At 31.2% G+C, this 19,080-nt stretch overlaps 2 protein-coding genes across 2 annotated transcripts; both read left to right on the forward strand.

Annotated features, from left to right (window-relative positions):
• The first annotated feature begins 2,597 nt into the window (after positions 1-2,597).
• LOC133701892 (F-box protein At3g22700-like) lies at positions 2,598-5,486 on the forward strand. The gene is made up of 3 exons (XM_062126106.1): positions 2,598-3,437; positions 4,959-5,013; positions 5,263-5,486. Exons 1-3 carry the CDS (start codon positions 2,598-2,600, stop codon positions 5,484-5,486), a joined length of 1,119 nt encoding a protein of 372 aa, XP_061982090.1.
• Positions 5,487-17,120: 11,634 nt separating this feature from the next.
• On the forward strand, positions 17,121-18,294 carry LOC133693364 (ethylene-responsive transcription factor 4). The gene has a single exon (XM_062114570.1). The coding sequence runs from the start codon at positions 17,295-17,297 to the stop codon at positions 17,964-17,966; it is 672 nt and encodes a 223-aa protein (XP_061970554.1). The 5' UTR covers positions 17,121-17,294; the 3' UTR covers positions 17,967-18,294.
• The last annotated feature ends 786 nt before the right edge of the window (positions 18,295-19,080 follow it).

Raw genomic sequence — 19,080 nt, forward strand, 5'->3', positions numbered from 1 at the left:
TGATATTTTTTATGCAAAATTTAACATGAAATGATTGAAGTTAATGTATAAAATTATTATACACTTTAAACAAAGAAAGAAAAGAGGTTAGAGAGTCTTGATTGGACATTTATAAGATCGAGACAAAAATAATTTGAACACGAGAATGAGTTCCTTCCAACCTGGAGAGACTGATGCAGGAGGATTTTTAGAGGAAGTTATTTATTTACTTAGTTATATTTATCCCTATTTAGTTTAGAAAAATAATTTTCTTTATGGTGTTTTATTCTTCCTATTCATTTTAATAATTTTTATTATTATTCAATTTAAGCCAAGAATTAGCATAAATAGAGTTGTTTAATTTGTATATCAGTAGCCTACTTAAAGAAAAATATTCAGTAATAAATTTTTAAATTAGAGTTTTTTATTTTTTTATTCTTGTGTTGTTTTTGTCTGCATTGGTACCACAAACAACAACAATGATAAGCATCTGTTGTTGGACATCGATGACCTGTTGTGTGAACCTGAAGATCAGTTCAACATTCATACTATCAATGTTGCTAATCCCTCTTCCGATGCATTCTCATTTGCAAAACTTGACTTCACTTAGTTTTAAAGCCTTTCTTTGTCAACCTCCATATTTCAACCCACTGGCTGTTGGGTTTCTTGAAACATATACACATAGTGAAAACGGTGAATTTAAAAAAACATTAGAGTCTCAAGGATCCTATTAGACAGATCTATAGTTGTTTAGGGTTTATACGAAGATTACCTAAAGATCTAAACTTCTTTTCGACATTGAATATATGTTTCAAGGCTAAGTTATCACAAACTACAAGACGTCCAATTGTCCGATCTCTAATGGTAATCCACACAAACCACCAGTGAAAAATATCATAAACCTTTGTTGAAGAAAAGAATTGTTGTACCTTAGAGAGTTAGCTCTTTTATTTTTGTGTTTAGGTGTTACCTATTGTACTCTTCTCACCTTAAAGCTCTTAGGAAATAAGAAACATGGCATTCTATTTATAGGAAAATCTAAAAACCTTATAAATGACAAAATATTAATTTTCTCCTTAAATCACATATACTATTTTAGGCTAATTTTAGAAATTTATGCAACCAACTCTCCACTTGATTTTCTAGGTCTAGAATTATAATTTCATGTATAATTTACACTTTAGTCCTCTATTTCTTAAACATATTTACAATCAAGTCATACTTGATTAATCATCCCATTTTAATTTTTGACCAATGGTTCTTATATGTGTGACTCTTTAGGTTCCCTAATAAGTTGACCCAAATGTAAGTCACGATCCTAATAAAATAGGATTTAATCAATTAAACAAATTAATTTATTATCAATTCAACAATTGATTGACTTATATTTGAAAATCAAGTGCAATGTCTAGCAACTTTTTATGATCTCTCCATATTGAATTATGATGTGAGTCAATTCAGTAAACATGTCATCTGACAAATACTTACATATTAGTTTTAAGTATCTCTAATACCTTAGCTTATGAGAACAATTGTTTCCTTTCATAAAGAAAAAAACATAATATGTATCAGTCTTAACAGCTCTAATTAATAACCAATCTTAATAAAGTATGGACCATGAATATTTTAGGAATAATATTTTGATGCAATAAGAATTTCATAATTATAACTTTATAATTTTCTTTGCAAAGTTTTTTTTCAAGGATTTTATCTTTACTTTATATTCATTAATCAAATATTTGATGAACATTAAAAATAAATAAATCTTTATTAATAAATTAAATATATATACATAAAAATAATTGATGTCATATGTAAACAACTAATTAACTACGAGATATATGCATTAATAATCTCTTATTTACACTAAAATCAATTACTTATATATCAAATATCGTATTGTTTTACTTGATAATAATATTTTTACTGGTACAATGATTTAACAAGATACTCGTCGGTAAATACTCGTTATATCTTTTCTTTTCTTTTTCAGAAAGTTGATCCGCTTGCGTGGTCTGTATAAATCAAGAGCTTGCTCTGATTACACCTCTAATTTCAACTTCATTATGATCTTTCAATAAAATAAATACTAATAAAAGACCCAGTTAGACCCTACTTATGCCATTACTAGATAATAATAACTCAATTTATAAACCAAATCTCAAGCCCAAGAGTTTGGCACTATGAAATCCTCTCAAACCTTGAGTATGCTCAATCTGATCCACCTTCTTGAATCAAATTCTCTGTTCTGAGGCGATAATTATATAGCTTTAACAAACTTCGAAACTGAACCAAGATTGCCAACTCTTCTCTTCTTCTTTCTTTCACGCACAAGCCTTGACGATTCATCCCATTCATTGCGTCTTTTCTTTCCTTCTTCAGCTTCATTCTTCCTTTAAGTATGGCCACTCATCTTGCATTCATTTCTCTAAGTCCTCTCCAACAAAACCCCACCAACTTCCTCAGGCTTCTCTTGCTTATATATATGCGCATGCAGTGAGAGAGTTGTGAGTCACAACATTAGATAAACAAGCAAACAGCCTAAGCTCCAAAAACCCTCTTCTTGAAACAAAGTTTACCTTATCTTGTCCCTTTATACAAGAAAACTTTACGTGTCCATGGATGATACGAAAGAAGAAGTGCCAAACACCATAGTCACCAAGCTCTCAGCGGATGTGATGGTTGACATACTATCAAGATTTCCCGTGAAGACCATCTTGAGCTTCAGGTGCGTTTGCAAGACTTGTCTTCGCTTAATTTCAGATAAAGACTTTGCCAACCCCCACCTTTCAAGATCTCCCCCTGGAATCTTGATCAAAGCCTTGCCTGAAGGAGGCATATCAAGTATATTCCATTTATTCCAGATTCATGAGGAAACTGGTAAAACTTTCAAGGTTGAGAGAATGGAGTTTGTTCCTGAAACCAACTTACCAGCCACAGCAAATATTGAGTTGATGAATTCTTGTAATGGACTGCTTTGCTTATCAGGAGGTGAATTCCGCAATGTTATTCATGTTTGCAATCCAATTTTATGTGAGCACATCGAAATCCATGTGGATGATCATAAAACATGTTTGTATGGCAACTATTTTGCTCTTGGATGTAGTGCCACTGGCAATCAATACAAAGTGCTGTGGACTTTTTATCAAAATGATCGGCATAGGTACCCTAAGGCTGAAATATACACAATTAAGACAGGACATTGGAGAAGCGTAGGAAATGGTTTCAGCATTGGAAGACTGGATTTTAATACCTCTCTGCATGGTTGCATCCACTGGGCCCGTTATGAAACAAGTTTGGAGTGTATCTGCTCTTTTGACTTTGAAAGTGAGCAGTTCAAGAGATTGCCGGCACCTCCTATCTGTGATGAAAATTTGGATGGATTCATAAGGTTGGGGGTTTTAAAAGATTGTTTGTCTGTGACAGTACGTAAGTGGGATGCTCCTTATGAAATTCAGGTATGGGTTATGAACGAGTATGGTGTCCAAGAGTCTTGGTCCAAACAGATTCTGTTTAAACCCGACTATCACCATTTTATTTCTTATGAACCGTTAATTCTCTTGCGAAGAGGGAAAATCTTAATTTTACTCGATGGAGAATTAGTGGTCTGTTACAATATAGAAAAAATTAGGTCTTGGGGGCGTATTATCAAATGTGAAAATATGGAGGATACCCATGCGATTGCATACAATCCAAGTTTCGTTTCACTCCACCATATTGCTGCAGGAGAAGAACAAGTGCTGAGGTAATCCTTTGCGAATTCTAGTCAAAACAGTGCCTTAAATTTACTGTTTGTTAAAATTGATGCACTTTAGGCAAGTTTAGACATTTAGATTGTGTTTGGTATTGCGGTAGTTGTTGTGATTGTGGTTTGAAAAAAATTGTTTTATAAAAAGTATTTTTAGTTGAGATTGATTTAAAAAAATAGGTGTTTAGTTAAAACTGTGATTGAAATTGAGGTTGAAGAAAAAATAGTTTAATATGTTTGATTAAAAATGCTTTTGAAATTAAGATTATAAAATATTTTAAAAAATATATATTAATATTCATAATTTTAAATTTAAATATTATAAATTTAGGGATCCAAACTACTATTAATATATATTATATTAATACTTGCAGATTTAGTGGTCCGAGACTACTATTAATATCAAATTCTATTGTTATTCGCATCTTGAAACAAGAATACATGATTAACACTCATTCACCCTGTCAAATCCAAGGTGGCGGTAATACTTTCATCACCTGAGAATCATAGTTTTGGCATATGATTTAAGTTTCTGTCATTATGCATGCAAGTTTACTCCAGTCATGGCCACATCTCCAGACCACCTTAAAAGTAGAAAGTTTTGCATGAGTTACTGGTCCTGGCAGAGTAAATTTCCTTGCCTTACCATTATTAATCATTTCCATGTTTATTGCTATTTCATGACGACTTGTCAACAGGACCAATACGGGCTTAACTGAGATTCCAATGTCTTTGACGAGAGGTTCTGAAGACCCAGCAGAAAAGGGTGACTGAATCAATCATTACAGTAGTTCAAGAGGTCAAGTCTGTTTCTTTAAAAGATCCAACACTTTTCTGAAGTTTATGAAGGTTATTGTGATGAAAATGCCAGTTCAATCAAGTACAGTCTTGAATTTTGTTAAAGGATGTTGTTATGCTAGAAGGCGTGGTTTGCCTGTGACCAGTCACTGTAGTGGGCATTCTGTCATTGAAAGAGAAATGGCGACCCTGAAGTGATCAAACTTTTGATTGAAGTCTCTTTTTATCGTGTCTTTGCACTGACTTTGGTTGATCTTTTATAGTATTTAATCCCGTTTATACTTCTTATGCATGTCGTGTCTCATGAAGCAAAGGAAAACTGAGAACTGCTTATCTGTATTACCTCAAAGCTTTGGTTTTCTTTCAGTATGGGAAGTGAGTCCAAGACATCTTCAAATTTTTCAACATTTTCTGTTGGCTTTGCAACGTGTAGGAACTTGAGGAAGAACTCAGGATTGAGTTAATAACTTGTTCAATGGTAGAATCTGGTACCTAGGCTTGATTTTATGGGTGCTCATCTGTGTCCGCGAGCGCCCTTTCTTTTCTTTTTTTCTGGGGAATCGATAAAATTTATTAATATTGAAAAATATTGTCACCACCAAGAAAGTTGAGAGCAAACTGCAGAAAAATGGACAGCAAAGATGAAAGTAGCAGCCATCATAGCCAAGCTATAAACTCCCCTGCTCCATCTATGCTCTGCTTGGCTAAATGATCCAAAGCCTTTTTTGTCGCATGAGCTTCAGCCACATTAGAGTCCAAAACACCCATGAGGCATGAGGAAACAGAGGAAAATCCCTTCCGAATCTCTAAGGATGTTCCCAATACCTGCCCTTCTCAGTTTCCCCAGCGACAGGCCATCAACATTCCATTTAAGAGAACCTGGAGTAGGCTTCGCCCACGATGTTGTAGCTCTGATCTTGACTGGATTAGTCCACTTTTAATCTATGGGTCCAGGCGATAGAACAGCACGCAAAAGGCCTTCCACGGATGAAACAAGAGGTCAACAGAGTTCGGTATTGCCCAAAGACATCCCGGCCAAGAACTTAGACGAGACCGAACATCCACTCCTGGTGGCTCTCAAAGAAAAGATGCCGAATTGTCAACGCACACACTATCATTACACAAAGGAAACGTATTTTGAGCCGCATTGATGATACCTCAGTCTTTGCAAGAGATGCCTCCATGTGACTTCTACTTAAGGAGGGGCAGTAGACAATAAGAAATATGAAATAACAGGATTATCGCCGGCTAACAAGATTGAATCCTCCATGTGACTTTACTGAGAAATAACCACGAGAATCAGGCCTCCATCATCAATGAATTTACTTTTACTGAGAAATACCAGCAGAAACATCATGAAAAATAATCATCCATTGAGTTTTGCAGCTGAAACTAAATAAATGGGAACTTGCGAAGATATTTGTTGTGTTTTTTTAGCACTGTCAGGAATTCTGACTCTGGGGCTGACCTAGAATCCCAAAGATCCAGATGCAGTTTGCTTGGAAGAATGCTAAAAGATGGTTAAGGGCCCAAAGGGTTCTTAAACAACATGTCCCAAAACAGAGGATTATCCTAACTAATGTCAAGTTCAAAAGCAAAACTGTATTGATTCCCAGCAAACCACATAACAAATCATATAACAGTAGAGAGATAAATGTGTCTTGTCACTATCGCTTCAAACGGTGCATGAATTGGAGATTCCTAGAGAGAGAGCCATGGTTTACTCTCAAGTGTGCAGGCTGTCAGGAAATACGAAATCTCTCCCCAGCATTAACTTTAACTTGCATAATTCTTCCCCCTTTGCCAACAAACGCTACATCAAGCTTTTGGCATTGTTATTTGAAGGTCACATGCATGTGGAAGCGCCTCCATAGTCAATGAAGTAGCTTCGATTTTTCCTGATACAATATCCACAACTTAGACTAGGTGCAGATGGAGAAGGATTTTATGTTGAAAAATCTGCTACCTTGAAGATTCTATCACCTCCTGAAAGCTAGCTAGTTTAAACTTCGTATTTAGACATGGAAGTGTAGGTTTTGTTGTTTTCCTTGCTTGGAGGGATTGTTCCAAGTATAAATAAGAGCGTTTCATCATTGTAGATACTGGAGAATTTGTTGAAATTATAAAAAATAAAAAATAATATTTCAAAACGCAGTGTGTTCAAAAGGTATTTTTAAAAAAAATTAAAAAAAATTATTTTGAATTAATATATTTTTAATGTTTTTAGATTATTTTAATGTACTGATCTTAAAAATAATTTTTAAAAATAAAAAAATATTATTGACATACTTTTATGAATGAAAAATATGTTGAAAAAACAACCACAATCATATTTTCAAACACGTATCTATGAATGGTTTATAAAAAAAACCCACTTGAAGATTAAAAAAAATGCTTAGAAGATTGTTTTAGGATTCTTTAAAAAAAAACTTTGAATTTCAAAGTTGATCACTAAAAATAAATCATGCAGTGAAGTTTTACAATTTAATCAGTAATTCCAGATTATAAGCAAGCTAAAATTATAAAACTTAAATATTAACAATAAAGAATACCCGAAATTTAAGAGCAAAGAAGTTGATTGCAAATAAAACTTACATTCATGTAGTTATTATTGATCTCATTACAACCATACACTGAAAATCCTTAACAAAAGAATATAGGTTAATATTTTTTATTATTATTAATATGAGTATCCGGATCAGTTTACTCGTACTTTGACTAATCCCACTAATCCTAAAATAAACGATTATGTAAATCTTCAGTGGCTATCATATTAGCAATTATATAGCTCGAACTTTAAATCACAGAAAAAATAAATCTTTAATTTCAAACTTATTATAACCCTGCACTGAAAATTCTTAATAAAAAAATATAAACTAATATTTTTTATGAGTTTGTATATACTTAAATTAATTTTATAAATTCTAAAATTAATAATGATATAAATTTCTAACCATCCTTGTATTAGCCACCACAGTAATCAAAGTTTAAATTACAGGAATAGAAACCCCTCGTTCCAAAATCATTGAAAACCCTGCCACTGAAAATCCTTAACAAAAGTGTATAGATTAATATTTTTTATTGTTTTTTTATGAAAAATATTGTTTAGTGATTACAAGCCTATGATTATGAACCTATTGATTATCAGTCTAGTGACTACAAGCCTACGATTATCGGCCTACAACTGACTATAGCCTGTTAATTACAAACCTAATTTATAAATAGGTTTTGAAAACAACTTGGTTGAATTCCACAGCCATTCTTGTTGATTTGTTTGTAATCCTCTATCTTTCTTTTCTTTTCTATTTTTTGCCTTTGTCTTGTTTTAAATAGGAAAAGCATTAATAAGTGTGTGTGTGTGTTTTTTTATTAAAATAAAAATAAAATCTAAACTATTAAGAGCAAAATTAGAAAACTTACATTAAAGTCTTTATTTTATTCCCGAAGATATAATAAAAGCTCCACTTAAAAAGAACAAAATAAAACTTACAGCTAGAAAACTTGAAAGAAATCTAACAAAAATGACACAGTGTGTTGAAAGGCATGTTAATCTTTGTAATAAAATGATTTTTGGACCATTTTCAATCAAAATCTATATGATATATTAATTTAATTTTTTTAAAACAAAAAAATTAAAAATAAATTAAACCTTAAAATCAAATACAACCATATAAGCATAGGAAATGCTCACATGTCAAGATGGTTATTTTTAAAGTATTTTTTGTTTTAAAAAATATTAAAATAATATTTTTTTTATTTTTTAAGATTTTTTTATATTAATACATTCAAACAATAAAAAATCATAAAAAAATAATTTTAAAATTTTAAAAAAAAATTAGAACCGATTTGTTTTTGCATTTCAAAAATATTTTTGAAAAAAATTAATATTTTATTTTTTCTTTGTTTTAAATTATTTTTTTTGTATTTTTATATTGTTTTAATATATTAATATCAAAAATAAATTTTAAAAAATAAAAAATATTATTTTAATATATTTTTAAAAATAAATATCATGACCATACCAATCAATTTCTTAAACGCAAGAAACAAAGACACTATAGTCTTGTCAGCGGCCATGGAAGTTTGCTATGAAATAAACTTCTTCAAAACTTTAGCCCAGTTCAAGAATCCTGTGTTAGGTGTGGATGTATGAAAAGATTGATATATATTTTTAAATGTCAATTTCTGTGTTACTTTATAATCAGATATTTGATTAATCATGTATATTAGATGGTTCAGTGATGAAAATTTATGATTAAAAGATTTGTTCCTTCTATGATTTTAGATTTGAATCTTATAATGGCTAATATAATAATTAATGAAGGTTTACATGATCATTAACTTAAAAATTTGTATAATTAGTTGAAATATAAGTAATTACCCCACTCATATTAATAAAAAAATAAAAAAGTAAAGATTCCTTGTGTTTTGAGCGTGTTGGCAGTGTGGTTGCGTGTACTTTTCAAATAGCTTTTTATGCCGAAATGCATGCCAATGATATTTTTTTCATTTTTTAAAAATTATTTTTGACATCAGCACATCAAAACGATCCAATAAATATAAACCGCACTTAATTTTAGCAAAATAAAATTTTTAATTTTGATAAAACACAATACCAAATATGTTTACAATGGTTCCTCGTTGCAGAAAAAGGCGGGTCTCGGCAATTCTTTTTTTTTTTTTAAGAAAAGAAAATACGCTGATTCCAACAGTTATTTCTAGCTGTGTTATTAAAAAAAAAAAAAAAACTGTGTAATTTTGAAGAAAACACTCCAAAATCTGACACAAAGGTGTCGATTAGCAGACAAAAACTCTGTGGAAAAAGTTTGGATGGAATGCAAACCTTTGTCCTTGATAGGCGGATGCCTGATTCTGCCTACCAATCCTGTATTTCATTCATTGCTATTATATTCCCCAACACGTGTCCAGATCACAGCAATTTAAAACCTCGCCTATCCACCGTTAGATCTAACTGGACCCCTTCGAAGGATCAGCAACTTCCATGCAGATTCAGACCCATCCTCCACACGCGGCGAGAAGAAAGAGGAGGCCACAATAGAACACAAATGTTGTTTAGCTGCCGTCATCTATTTTGAACTATTTTTGCCAACAGAAGACAAACAAACGGCGGCTGACTTCACGCGTCACACAGAAAGCGAGGTGCTTACTGATACTAGGCCGTCTTAACCGCCGTTTAAACGACGCCAACGCCGCCCATATTTATTCTGTTTGGTGATATCAGACGCTTGTCCTTGCATTACGCGTGCCACGTGATTCTTGTCTCCTCTCTGTTCATGACGAGTAGTGCTCGATTGAAAGTGGTTTCTTGAGCTATTGCTATCCCTTTATTTTTGGTTCAAAATTAACTGTGGCATGTCAAACTGGCTTTTGTGTTTCTTTCTTATTAATTTTTTTTATGGAAAAGTATTTTTAAAAAAATTTAATTTTTTTTATTATTTTAATAAAATGATATTAAAATAAATTTTAAAAAAATTATTTTAATGATATTTTAAAATAAAAAACACTTTAAAAAATAATTATCACTATAATACTAAATAAGTTCTTTTGATGTGTCTGAGAATATTATTAAACCACACTTCTGAATTAATTTAAAATTATTTTAAAATTAATTTTTTATACTTTAAAATTATTTTAATACAATAATGTTAAAAATATAAACTTCAAATTATTTTAATTTTTTAAACATCATCATAATCTCAAGCATAATTACAATATTTAGAAATTAGATTAAAACTTCATTCGAAACAAAATCACTTATTATAGATTATTACAAAATTGACTCTGAATTTTGCTTAATTAAAAGTTTAAATATAGATGGTTTTTGGGATGATGGTAACGGTTATTTTTTAAAGTGTTTATCGTTTAAAATTAAAATAATATTTTTTATTTTAAAAAAATTATTTTTAATATCAGTACATAAAAAAAATTTAAAATCATAAAAAAAATTGAAGCAAAAAAATTTAAAAATTTAAAAATAAATTTTTTAAACACAAAAACAAACACACTTTAAAAAATATACCTTGAATGATTTTTTTATCAAATATACTTAATTTCATTTAAATTTTTTTATTATAAGTATTTATAAAAAATAATTTTTAAATTATAATTCAAAATCAAAATTTATAATTTTAAAAAACAAACATAAGCACAATAAACATGGATGATACCAGTGAAATCCGCTCATTCAGTAGTAGATTTTATTCTTTTTTTATACTCTTGTGAGGGAACTAGCATGTTTTTTTTTAAAAAAAAAAAAAGAAGTCTTAAAATAAATAAGCCAAACTCCGCCTGCCACCATAGCGTGATGTGGCTACGTGGCGGCAGATATATAAAGAGGCGGCGTGAATTTAATATAGGAGCAGGTACACGCAAGAGAACAGACAAATGTTGCTATAATTATTAAGTTGCGGTAAGGGCGGCGGCCCTATTTATACACACTTCGTTGACTGAGCCCTCCCTCGGTTCACAATCAATTAGCTCAATAAAATAACAGGAGCCACAGTACCACGTGTGTGGCGCGTGCTTCAAACGCCCCTGGCTAAGAAGTACAATTTGTTACCTTAATACAACCCACGCTCTTGTGCACGTGTTGCCCTTTCTCGATTTCGTTGCACTTTGAATAAACACGTGAGTCGGGTTACGCGAGCTCTGTGTCTGTAATTATTTGTTTTTAATTTGGAAGGGAAAAAAAAAAAAAAGCGAGAGGGCTCTGCAAATTAGTAATGACTCAGAGGTGTAAATTTTTTTATTATTTTATGACCAGGTTGAAATTATTTATGCAGTTGGGGTAGGATATGTGGTGGCTTTTTTTTTTATTATTATTATTATTATTGTGGGATGTTCGGACCAGCTTGCGCGCACGACTATTCTCCACGGCCCACTAAGTATCTTGCAAGCCCAGTGAGCAGGTAAGTCACCGCGGGGGTGACAGGCGTGCACATATAGAATCGAACTCGAGACTGAGACGGAACAAGTCACATGGTTTACCACTAAGCCAGACCCTCAAGTGCATGTGGTGGCTTTTATTTTACTAGAATGTGGTGTTTTTTCCGTATTATTATTGACTAAAAAAACAGATGGTATAATAGAAATTATTTAAAATTCAAGGACTTTGATGAACTTTTAATGACAACTATTTTTATTTTTTAGTTTTTATTAGAAAATTCACCGTTCAAAGAAGAAAGATAAGAAACTAATAAATTTATCATGAACGATATAATTAATCAAGAGTAATTCTATGACATTGATAGAATCATAATGTTGTCGGTTAGTATCTCAACGGCTTTTTTACTTTTACACAAAAAAATAATTAGAAATTGCATTTAACTAAATTGTTGGTCCGGGCTTTACCCTAACCGTGTCAATTTTTTTATAACATAAAAATGTTAAAACATTATCATTATATTTAAAAAAATAAAAAAAATCAATGACTTGATGTAATAAAAAAAACTAATGATTGTCAAATCTCATGAATTAAACTCTAAAAAAATAAAATTGAATTTTGAATTTTGGAGAACAAAATAAAAAAAATACAAAAAAAGCAGCATCTAAAAAAACTTAGGTCATTCAGATAAATCTCTCACCTAAATCATGAGATAAAGATAACATGATTGGAAAGAAAACTGAAGAAAATAAAGAAGTTTATTTTTTTAAAACAAACAACTTCGAATGATGCAATTGAGAAAAAAACGACGCTAACCCGTGTTAACTTTTCAAACTCATGACCTTAGCTAGTGATTAAACTAAAAGCATTGTTTTTAGAAAGCAACTATTTAAAACTTGGCTCGACTCGACGAGTTGACCCGTGTTCTAAGTGATCCTTGGCTTAGATCGACCCAAGTTTTAAAAAAATTTTAGGAAGAATTGATCTGGTGTAATACAGTCAAAAACCTAGGTTGACCAATGTTTCAGTTAACTTGGGGAAAATTCAATCAAAACATGTTTACTATATTCATTTTTTTTAAAAAAATGGTATTATTTTGACTTTTTCTAAAAATAAAAAAATCTGGTTGATTTGAGTTAACTCGAGCCTATAATTTTATTCATTACCTTTTCTGCAAATATATGTTCTTAGTATCATATAACTAAATATAAAAATGATTTCAAAAAGTGAAGTTTTTAAACCTAACCAGGTTCATAACCCAGTTCATGGATTCAATGGGTAAACCCGAGTTAATTCAAAACATTTTTATTTCAGTATTTGTAAAAAAATGTTAAAATAATGTCGTCTTTAAAATTTTATCTTTTGAAAAGAAAAACAATCAAGTTGGGTTTTAATCGGTTTGATAGAATTCCTTGTGAACCTGCCAAATTGACTTGGTCTCGCGTGTCAAGTCCTACCTTTTTATTTTGAAATCTAACCTGAGTTAAATCGAACCTATAAGTCAAGTAGAGTTTAATAATATTACTAAAAAGTTTTATAGAGTCAATGCAAGTAACCATACTAAAACCAATCTATATATAACTATGAAAAGGATTTTTAGGTAATTCAAAATTATAAAATTTTTTCACAAATATGCACATATAACTTAGGAACAAATTTATAAAGAAAAAACCACTAAGAAAAGATAGTTTTTTATGTACTTATATTAAAAGATAATATTTTCTAGAGAGAGTTCTTATCCTCAATTAATATAGCATCCTAAAACCAATCTATATATAACTATGAAAAGGATTTTTAGGTAATTCAAAATAAAAAAATTCACAAATATGCACACATCACTTAGAAACAAATTTATAAAGAAAAAGACCCACTAAAAAAAGATAACTTCTGATGTATATATATTAAAAGAAAATATTTTCGAGATAGAATTCTTAACGTCCATTAATATATAAATTAATTTAAAAATATTTTTTATCATCAAATAAAAAAAGGATATATTTTTTCATAAACAATACCATGCATCACTTGCTAAGTTTGTTTATGAAAATTTAGATATACTCATTTACATGCACATGCTACATTGCAGGTTAGATAAAAAAAAATAAAAAAAAATATTTAGGTTGCAATGAAATATTTGATATTATTACTAAACTCAGTTCGACAGGTCAACCTTGAATCTCTAACCCAACTTGTTACCTAACACGGGTTTAAAGTTAAATCTTGTGGGCGTTTCAAACATGATCCATTCAATTTAGCGAGGTTAGAGACTACCCGGGTGACAATTAAAAAGCGTGGTTAGTTCTTCTAAAAAAATAATCAAAATGATATTTTTTTTGTTTTTAATATTGAGACGGTGACTTAATGGATATCAACCTAAGTTTAGCTACTTAACCCGTCAAAATCATGACTCATATCATAGACACTACAAGGTTTGATAACTTTGTTCTTAAAAAAAAGACAATTTTCACTTAATTATATAATAACAAAAATAGACACTTATAATATCGAGCACAAACTAAATATGAGGATGTTTTTTTGAGACTACAATAAACTCATAAAAAATAAATTGAAATCAATTCAAAATTAATTAAAAGTTGAAGGATAAAATTAAAGAAAAAAAATAAAAAATCTTAATAAAAACCCAATATTGAAAGATAAAATTAGAAAAAAAAATCGAGGACAAAAAAATAAAAATAAAAGGACAAAAAAGAGGGGCAAAGTGGGAAAAACCAATAAACAATCAATTAAATGTTGAGACACCAATTCAAAATCATTTAAATATTAAATGATGAAATTGAAAAAAATATCAAAGAAAAAAAAACAAAAATAAAAGGAAAAAAAATAGAAGAGAGATATGCTTTACTATTCATATAAGTATATTTACATAGGAAAAAAAATACAAATAAACATTCGAGTAGGTGAGTTAAAATCTTATTTTAGCAAAGAAAATAGTGCACTTATGAAATGCTATTACGAAAAGAAAACACAAATCTAAGTAATTACTCCCATTAAAAAAAAACATTAAACCCCACCAATGTTTTATTGTAGGGCAAGACATATTACACTATTGATTGCTACAACGAAATGATACATTTACCTTTTATTATACAAAACAAATGACCTTTATATGGGGTGCGATGGTCTTTTTCATAAATTTATTTGGTTTTAAGATATTAATCAACGGTATAATGGTTTATCAACTTTTTGCATGGTTAAATGACAAAAATACTCACATCAAAATCATCACTTAGATCATGGACTCTACTAGGTTTGATAACTTTATTTAAAAAAATATATTTTCACTTAATTATATAATAACAAAAATAGGCTCTTGCAACATCGAGCACAAACCAAATATCGAAATATTTGTTTGAGATTATAATAAGCTTATAGAAAGAAAATCGAAATCAATTATAAAGATCAATTCAAAATCAATTTAAAGTTGAAGAATAAAATTAAAGAAAAAACAATGAAAAATAAATCAATGAAAATAAAGATGAAAATAAAAGGAAAACGAAAAAGAAGAAGAAGAGAGATACACTTTAATATTCATATAAAGTTAATTTGCATAAAAAGAAAATACAAATAAACAGTGGAGTAGGTTAAAACCTTATTTTAGCGAAAACAATAGTACACTTATGAAATGTTATTAGAAAAAGCAAACATAAATCTAAGTAATTACTCCCATTAAAAAAAACACTAAATCCCACCAATATTTTATTGCAAGGCAAGACACCTTGCATATTAATTGTTGCAGTGCAATGATGTATTTGTTCTTCATTACACGAAACAAATGAAATGACCTTTATATAGGATAAGATGGTCTTTTTCAAGGATTTATTTGGTTCTGTGAAATTAACTGGGGGTATAATGGTTTATCAACTTTTTGCATAGTTAAGTAACAAAAATACCTTTAAAAAGTAAAATAAAAATTAAAGGATGGGAGGGGCTCTCGCTTCATTTTATTTTTTAAAATAAAAAAATTACTTCATTGCCCTTCAAGTAAAAAAAATAAAAGAGAGGTCAAGGGGTATTTTGGTATTTTTATACTGGTTTTTCTGTTCTTATTTATTTGAAATAGGGGCAAATTAGATTTTTAACAAATAAAAAAATAATTAAAAAGAAAAGGTAGTTGGCATCTGCATTGCATGTGATAGCAAATGCACCTCACTCGCTCTCTTTAGGTAGCACATGCGGTGTTTTTTAGCAACCCAAAAGGTTCACCTACCATTTCTTCCAAAGTATCCAGTGGTAGCGCGGTTAATAAGTGGCACGTAGTGTGCAATTTATGTCGGTTCAGCGCAAGCGAGATTTTTTTCTCCTCTTCTCTCTTTTCCCTCTCATCTTTTTGAAATTTGTGATAGGTCAACCAAAATTTAGAGTTGTTCTCCCATTTATTTATTTATTTGTCTTAATTGTTGTCTTCGTTCTTTTAATTGGTCTTTATTTGTTTTGGATTTTTTTTTGAATTTCATCTATTCTCATTTGGTTTTATTTAATTTTTATATCAAATATAGTACTCATTGTTTTGATTGTTGTTTTTTAATCTTTTCTTGATTTGTTTCTTTTTTTAATTTTTATTCTCAACATTTTATTTTATTTTTTTAATCTAATTTTGTTTCTCATTCTTTTAATTTTTACTTTTTAATCCTTTTTTTAAATTTTTTAGTTATTTATTTTATTCCTCAATATTTTATTTTATGTATTTATTATCTAATTTTGGTCCTCATTGTTTTAATTGCTCCTTTTTATGATGTTTTTAATTTTTTTATCCCTAAACATTTTATTTTACTTTTTCTCCAATTTTGGTCATTATTCTTTTAATAACATGCTAGTCAAGTTAACCTGGGTTATTTAGATTTTATTTTAATTTTTTTAGTCTTATACTTTAATATTAGGCTATTGGGCCTTAATTTTTTTTTATATATGTTTTTCCTTTCTATATATTTATCTTGGGCCGCAGGTTAGTTAGATTATCTTGGGTCGTGGATTATTCAGGTTAACCCGAGGTAACTTAATGTTTTTGTATTTAACTTCAATACTTTTCTTTGGGTCATTGATTAGTATATTAATTTTTTAATCATGATCTTATGTTGCGGGTGAAGAGTTAGTAGAGTGAATTCGGGGTGATTCATGTGTTTTTTTTTTTGTAAATTTTATCATTTGAAATTAGGTTATCAGGCCTTAATTTTTATGTTCTTTTCTCTTTCCATTCCATGAGGGGTCCTTGTCTAATATTCCACATGTTTGTCAAGTTAACCTGAGTTTACCGGGTTATCATCGATTAATCATCTTTTTTATATATTAAAAAAATTTAACACAAATAATCTTGTATGGGATTAATGTGCATAAAAAGGAAAAGTCAATGCACAATAACAAGAATGGAAAAGAAGAAAAAGAAGAAGAAGATAGAAATGGTATTTTGACCATAGTAATGAACATGAATACCTTTATGTGCCTTTAAATAGCCACTTTAATGACTATCACATGGGAGTCCCAATTCCTCCCCGAAAAAAAACGAAAACATTTAATCATGTACTTCCCGAATATTTTTTTCCTTTTCAAACGGACTCGTCGTATCTCATTCTTAGAGAACCTAACGTGTCAAGATCCGATTAGCCCAAAAACTCACTTGAGTTGTTCGTGTAAGAGAAGCCACATATCCTACCTTTGTATGCACACACAAAACACAAACAAATTGCCCCCAAAAGCAGCATGCCTTTCTCTCTCTTCCTCTCTGCTTCTCCGCTTTATAAATAAACCAGCTCCCTGCCTCTTTCCCATCCATCCTCGCGCCTTATCATCAAGCAAATCCCATTTATTTCTTTAATAAAAAGAGAAACAGGAAGCCCTCTCAACACCAAAATGGCTCCCATAGAAAAACCCAGCAGCAGCAACCCAAATAGCCCCAGATCAGAGATCCGTTTTAGAGGCGTCAGAAAGAGACCATGGGGACGTTATGCAGCTGAGATCAGAGACCCTGGCAAGAAAACGAGGGTGTGGCTTGGCACTTTTGATACTGCTGAAGAGGCTGCGCGTGCATATGATGCGGCAGCTCGCGAATTTCGCGGAGCCAAAGCCAAAACTAATTTCCCTACGGTCGGTGAGCTTATTCCTATCCCAACGCGCAGTCCCAGCCAAAGCAGCACTGTAGAGTCCTCCTCCCCAACTCACCCACGCGCCGCTTCTCCTCCGCCACCACTCGATCTCACCCTTAGCAGTGCTCACCATAATACCGCCCGCCACCAGTTCCCAGATGGGGTTAGTTTCCCTGGAGGCGCGTGGTCCCAACTCCCTGCAGCTCAGCGCCCAGTTTTCTTTTTCGACGCGTTTGCACAGGCGAAGAATAATGACAAAATTAGTATAGCGAATAATATTAACATGTGCAGGTTTGACCGGACAGCGATGGTGAATGGAGGTGGGGTCCAGAGTGATTCGGATTCATCATCAGTCCTTGATTATGATCATCATCATGATAACAAGGGATTATCACTTGATCTTGATCTAAACCTGCCCCCACCACCGGAAGTCGCATGATTTTGTGGTTTTTTTCCTTTTTTTTTACGGGGACAGCTTATTTGGAAGTCGTCTTATGGCATTAGTGTTTGTCGATTTTTTTCTCTTTAATTTCCTGTGTACGACCGGAAATGAGAAAGATGTAGAGCTAATTAAGGGAGGAAAAGAAGAGAAGCAGCTGACATATGTTTTGTGTATATAGAGAGAGATAGCGGGGGCGATCTAGAAAGTTGTCCTTGTTTTTGCATCTGGGAAATCTAATGAGTTTCTCAAATGTTGTTCTTACTACCATTGTTGTTCGTCATGCATGATCAATCAAATCTTTTAATTAAAATTCAAAGTTCACACTCCTCTCATCCAGCTGAGGTTGCTGCCTGTTGCTGCAGGTTTGGTTTGTTGTATCCATGAATGCTTACCAAGAACACCACCAAAAAAATCCGTCGAGCTAGGGAGATGGATTGCTTTAGTAGAAGTTAATTCGTTTCTAGATAATTAAGAATGGACAAAAGGAACTGTTTTCATTTGATCCAATGAGGGTTACACAAGGAGTTCTCTAACTGATGTGTCTGAAATCTCTACTTCGTGCCAAGACCCAAGTGGATAAGCCTCAACAAGTCATACAATCTTATAGACGTCGTAACTGTTCATTATTTAAAAAATAAAAAAATATTATTTTGATATAATTTTTTAAATAATTTTTTTTTTAAAAAAGTAATAATTAACTGGCTGCGTATTTGAATGTGTAAGCAACATCCAAGTGCCCAACAGCATGTCGCCGGCATGATAGCTGGGTGTTGATTTTGATGCGCAAGCGTAGCCTAATACAAGGCGTATGTTAGAGATCTGTCCGTTTACGTCACCCGTAGGCCCCTCCACCGTCACTCGGAAGCCGAAACTACCTTCGATTACCTTGTTAGTATTTCTTTATTAAGGGCAAAGGAGAGGTTACGTTTTAAAATATTCTTTATTTTAAAAAACATTTTATAAAAAATTTATCCCTGATATTTACATCGTTAAAATAATTTAAAAATACTAAAAAATTAATTTCAAATCTTAAATAAATTGATAATTTAACCGCAGTGATGAAAGCTCTCTTAGGCACCGTTTGGGAACGCGGCGGCTGCGGCCGTGTTTC

This window comes from Populus nigra, chromosome 1, assembly GCF_951802175.1.
Source record: "Populus nigra chromosome 1, ddPopNigr1.1, whole genome shotgun sequence".
NCBI classification, from domain to species: Eukaryota; Viridiplantae; Streptophyta; class Magnoliopsida; order Malpighiales; family Salicaceae; genus Populus; species Populus nigra.

Bases quoted from the DNA above. Each gene is read 5' to 3' on its own strand.
- LOC133701892 (XM_062126106.1), top strand. From the start codon at position 2,598: ATGGATGATACGAAAGAAGAAGTGCCAAACACCATAGTCACCAAGCTC. The intron at 3,438-4,958 runs GTATGGGTTATG...TGCAACGTGTAG, and splicing joins ATGCTCCTTATGAAATTCAG to GAACTTGAGGAAGAACTCAG. The intron at 5,014-5,262 runs GTACCTAGGCTT...TTGTCGCATGAG, and splicing joins TTGTTCAATGGTAGAATCTG to CTTCAGCCACATTAGAGTCC.
- LOC133693364 (XM_062114570.1), top strand. From the start codon at position 17,295: ATGGCTCCCATAGAAAAACCCAGCAGCAGCAACCCAAATAGCCCCAGA.